This window comes from Centroberyx affinis, unplaced genomic scaffold, assembly GCF_046629955.1.
Source record: "Centroberyx affinis isolate AG114_WGS23_722 - 3 ecotype Tasmania unplaced genomic scaffold, CSIRO-AGI_Caff_v1 ptg000706l_1, whole genome shotgun sequence".
NCBI classification, from domain to species: Eukaryota; Metazoa; Chordata; class Actinopteri; order Beryciformes; family Berycidae; genus Centroberyx; species Centroberyx affinis.
In genome coordinates this window covers 87501-92847 of record NW_027279324.1, presented here as the reverse complement: position 1 = coordinate 92847, position 5347 = coordinate 87501, and the positions used below count along the sequence as shown (strand labels likewise).

At 43.4% G+C, this 5347-nt stretch overlaps 1 protein-coding gene across 1 annotated transcript in view; it reads left to right on the top strand.

Annotated features, from left to right (window-relative positions):
• Positions 1–741: 741 nt before the first annotated feature.
• The window catches only part of LOC139644115 (anoctamin-1-like), a gene marked incomplete at its 5' end in the record, with an annotated part of 50792 nt that continues 46186 nt past the window's right edge, over positions 742–5347 (top strand). Inside the window, 3 exons of the mRNA XM_071519496.1 lie at positions 742–855; positions 3998–4084; positions 4884–4985. Coding sequence (XP_071375597.1) covers positions 742–855; positions 3998–4084; positions 4884–4985 — 303 coding nt within the window. The remainder of the gene's footprint in view (positions 856–3997; positions 4085–4883; positions 4986–5347) is intronic.

Genomic DNA, 5347 nt, shown 5'->3' with positions numbered 1-5347 from the left:
GTGCGTTCAAGAGAGAGCGTTGCGATCCTCGACTCGTCCCGGGACAGACGGTGTGGATCCAGAGAGAGAGAGTGAAGGGAAATGAGCAGAAGCTCAGAGTGACGACACCGCAGGAACTCTGGGCTTCAAGCAGCAGGTTTCCTGAGGCAGAAACCAGAAGAGAAACCAGACGACTGGCAGACACTAAGGGAGCTTTTCTGGATCGAGAGATTCAGACAACTAACCTGACGAGCCAGATGGTTTGTTACACAGAACCATCTGGGAAGTCGTCCTTGGAAACTGTTTGGAAAAGGACAGGCACTTTCAAAAAATACTTGACAGGTGATTGGATGAACCATCTGTCTATCACCGTCTATCACGGGCTAACTTCAACCAATCAGATCAACGAACCATATGATGAAACAGGACAGAGCCGAAGAGGAAAGACAACAACAAACTCTGTAGTTAGCGTGTCGGTAGATGATTCTTGCCGTCTTTGTAAGGATTTGCATAAAGGGAACTCTTACGAATACCAAAAAAATATTATCACACCTAAGCCACGCCCCCCAGCTGCCCTCACACCTAAGCCACGCCTCCAGCTGCCCTCACACCTAAGCCACGCCCCCAGCTGCCCTCACACCTAAGCCACGCCCCAGCTGCCCTCACACCTAAGCCACGCCCCCCAGCTGCCCTCACACCTAAGCCACGCCCCCCAGCTGCCCTCACACCTAAGCCACGCCCCCAGTTGCCCTCACACCTAAGCCACGCCCCCCAGCTGCCCTCACACCTAAGCCACGCCCCCAGCTACCCTCACAGGACGCTGATTGGTCCAAACCGCTGTGGTTCGGACACAAACACAGAACTTGAAGCCGCAAGGTAATCAGACAATAAGAGAGAATGATCAATAAGTTTTATACAAATATTTTATACAGATATTTTTATATCAATCCTGTCAACAGCAGCATGGTCTCAGGTGGAGCCGGTGGGGCGTTTCACACCAAGGAACCAAGTTCTTCAAACTTTTAGGAGACTAGGAGAAACTAGGAGGAGGTTTATGTTTCTCACATCTCTCACATTCAGGGAGCTGGACGGGACGGGACGGGACGGGACGGGACGGGACGGGCGAGCAGGGGGAGAGGCTTCCCTGTCTTCTTGAACATCGTCCCTCGCATTTTCTTTTCGGGGAGATTTGTTGTTTTTTAGAAGCTCCTGGTGCTGAAAATTTGAAATCCTGGACATCAACATCCTCAGAGTTCATTTCAACACTTTGCTTTCAACTCTTTCCAAAGTGTTGAAACTTTAAACACCAAGGCTCCCTGTGTTCAGCTGCATTAACAAGCGTCTCACATCCAGATTGAGTCTAGATCTGGATTATATTTACACCTGGGATTAAAATGCATCTCCAGTTTCCATATTGCAATCTGATTTCTCTTTCCCTCGCCAAAACACAGATCGCCACACTCATCAAGAGTCGTCACTTCCTTTAAAACTGAACAGTCAACTCTTCATCTCACTTCTTCTCTTCCACCAGTATGGCATATTTCTCTTCTTCTCCTCTGTTTTTCTTTTGCTGAATGAGGATCATTTCCAAAACACAATACATCATCATTTTTTGGGAAATGCTAAATCATTACCATTCAGTATCTGTAAACTGTCTCATTTAATCGGCCAAGGACTGAAAGGAAAACTCTAACAAAGATCTCATCGATCTGTGATGTTCATATTATATATTCATATTCAATATTTTGTGATGTAGTGTTGTAAGATGGAAGGCATTGAACATCTCAGATCGAAGATATCTAACAGTGGAAGAGAGTTTCCCTTCTATCCAACAAAAACATGCCATCATTTGGTTTCACTTTGTGTTGTCAATCATTTTGTCAATGAGTTTGGCGTCTCATTTCAGAACAAAACTCCTCAAATCCTAACAGAAGATGTCTGCTGTTTGAGTCTCAGAGTGACACCATGCATCCATTTCTGCTCAGGATGTTTCTATCTGAGCCGTCTGCTGTTGATCTGCATGTTTCCTGATTGGATTTGTGCACAAACACTTATTTCCGTTTCCGTGGCTCCAGCATGTGGATCGGAGAATCGCTGAATCACTTTGCGCTATCCGATTAAAATCCGACCACCCGGGATTCATGTTGATGCAGGCGGACAGGGGGTTTGTGACTGTTACTGAACAAACTCCTGAAGCGTAAGATGTTGACACCAACACGGATGAGAGGAACACTACTACAGAATTAGCTGTTGCTTCATAAGAAACACCAGCGGTATTATAACTCTACAACGTTCCGGTGTGAAGGGAAAGACAAAAGGAAGCTTTAAAAATCATCCTCAGCTTTTGTTTCTATGTGCAGATAAGCCAGTTCTCATTTTAAAATGCAAAGCAACACTGTCATATTTGGATTTTTCCCACCAAATCATTTTATCTTCCCGTTCCATCTCGATTAAACTTTTTGTTCCATGTTGAGATGGTCTTTACATTTGCAGAACTATCCACATAACATTCACGCCAATAAAGCACATTCAGATTGTGAAGTGAGAAAATTCTGTGTACTGAAAAGGCACCAGGACTGAAACATATAATATCGGAGAGAAATCAGTGAGAGTTGTATTTATTTATCTAAACACTGCTGTAGCTGAAAACGAGTCCGAACAGGGAAACCACCACCATTCAACTGAAGGTTTTCAAGGTGCTTTAAAGGTCCAGCAGGTTTCTTCCCCCTAAAGCCCATGAAACCTGTTCTGAAACCAGGACATTTCAAACTTGCATGATCATCATTCAGAAAATAGTATAAGTCTGTATAAATAATACGTCTGTTTTTCTAAATCCTTGTAAATTTTGTTTTTGTTTTGTTGTTGTTTTCTCTCTTTCTTCCTTTACTCTGCTTTTCCTTTTCTTTTCGGTTTCTTTTAATATTCTTTTACTTATTTTCTGCTTTTCCCCCTATTTATTTATTTAACAGTATTACTTTACCTATTGATTTGTTTCTATTGTTTTGTTCTTTCTAAACTTTTTTGGGGTTTCATTACACTATATTGTAATTATGTATTGATTGTTATTAAGGGAGACACTCCATAAGCCCCTCGGGGTTTCTTTGGTCTTCCTTGCACATGCTCTTTATGATGTTGTTATACATTATGGATATTTTGTTTGAATTACTCTTTTGTGCTAAATAAATAATAAAAAAAAAATGTTGGAAGCACCAAGTCATCGTTTCATCCTCCGCAGTGTTAAAGGAGCAGCTGTGGCAGAGAGCTGCAGTGATGCTGCAGCAACCGGCTTTGATGCCACAGTGTTATCTTCACTTTCCATCGAGGCTTTGACTCTTTGATCCCGATGCTGTCTGGACCTTCAGTCAGCCTGCCAGCTCACTGAGCTTCATTCTGCCGCTTAGTCTACTGTCCATGTGGAGACTGATATGTAGAGTCTCTGTATGTGTTCTGTCAGTCTGCTCTAACGAAAGTTTGTGAAATGAGCACGATGTCTTCCGGTGTAAATAACAGAGTCATTCCTATGTTCCCAGGGTCCTATGTTCCTAAGATCTATATGGGGTTAGGGTTTAGGGTTAGATACCTTCAAAATCAAATAAAATGATAACCATTAGTTTTGTTGTGTTTATATAGCTGTTTTGAAGCCTTGTTCCAATAAAAAAAACTGGATAATATTTATGAAATATTTTAACTTGAAACGGGTCAAATTTGACCCGAACACAATAGGAGGGTTAATGTATGTTAACAGAATATTGAACTGGGGAACATAGGACCCTGGGAACATAGGACCTTGGGAACATAGGACCTTGGGAACATAGGACCCTGGGAACATAGGACCCTGGGAACTTAGGACCCTGGGAACATAGGACCTTGGGAACATAGGACCCTGGGAACATAGGACCCTGAGAACATAGGACCCTGGGAACATAGGACCCTGGGAACTTAGGACCATGGGAACTTAGATACGCTCCCTAAATAACTCACTCTGGGTATGAAAAGTGTTAGAAATGTGTTTCCACAGCGGAAAGGATCAGCTGGAGGAGACGGGACTAGAAACAGGAAGTAGATTGGCGGTGGACAGTCAGGGTGTGGAGGTCGGAGGTCGGAGGTCGGGGGGGCGGATGGTTCAATTCTCAACTCATGACAACAAGTTTTCATTTATTGAACCGTAAGCAAAACCTGAAGCTAACCTGAACCAGACTGCTTTCAGAGTTGGAGTTGCCTGAACCAAAGCCTGATGGGGAGTTACGGTTTGAATCTTTGTGTTGCACTAAAATGGAACTGAATGATACTGAATCACGTTGGATCACACTGCTTTGAACTGAATCAAACTGAATCGCTGGTTGATTAAAATGTATCTTAGGTGCTTTGAAACGCTGATTCTGTATCAAGATGCAGAGTCTCAGAGGGAGCGAATGCTAACCCTAAACTTAACCCTAATCTCAAGCAAAGTTGTCTTAGCTGCCTAAAGTTATCGGTTAGCTAACATTTTTACATGCCGAACACGTGAAAATGGCGTGTCCAATTCATGTTATTGTCACTTAATCCTTTCATGGTGGAGGAATGTCATCCTCACATAATTCATGCTCATTACTGTAGCCTACTATGTTAGTTGTCAGTTTGTCTCTGCATCAGAAATGAAATGAAATGATTTGCGTACTGTGAACACAAATTTACGTGCCACAAGTCAAGTCGTGCTCATTTCACATATTTGTGTGAGATCAGGTTGCTCTGCATCGATGCCACTAAGACAAATCCCTACAATTATTAAACTTAGCGAATACAGCAGTTCTCCCTCAGATTCTGATCACTGAGCCGCCTTTCTGTATTTCAGATGGAACGTGCTCAGATCTGTCTCTGTCTGGTTCTGTTGTGTTTGCTCTCTTTAATCCTCTCAGGTCTTTCAGTTCTGCCCATGCATGGCGAAGCTTCACGTCGATGAACTGGAACGCCCCCCCGCCGCCCTTCCCTCAGCGCCCGCATGCCTCCCTCCTCCCCTGGGGTTTGAGGTAAAGCGTTGTTCCACACCGAGGCCCAGCAGGCTACATGCTGCTAAGAGATAACAACACATAAAGTCAGAGTGTTTCTCAAAATACGTTCCATCCATGTGTAGGGCTCTCAGGTAACGTAAGACTTTATTTGGCGGCCATGTTGGAGGTCCTGCTCCGTTTCTGTCGTCTCAGCAGAATTGAACAGACGGTTAATTTCTGTCTGTTTCTGACTGAACTGATCATTTCATCACTGATCCATCTGATTGATTTAGTGTTTAGATAATGTCAGCTTGTTAGCTAGCTAACCATAGCATCTGGTCAGCTAACCATCACTGTCTTGTTGTTAACACATCTGATTAGCACACTAGCTAACATATCTA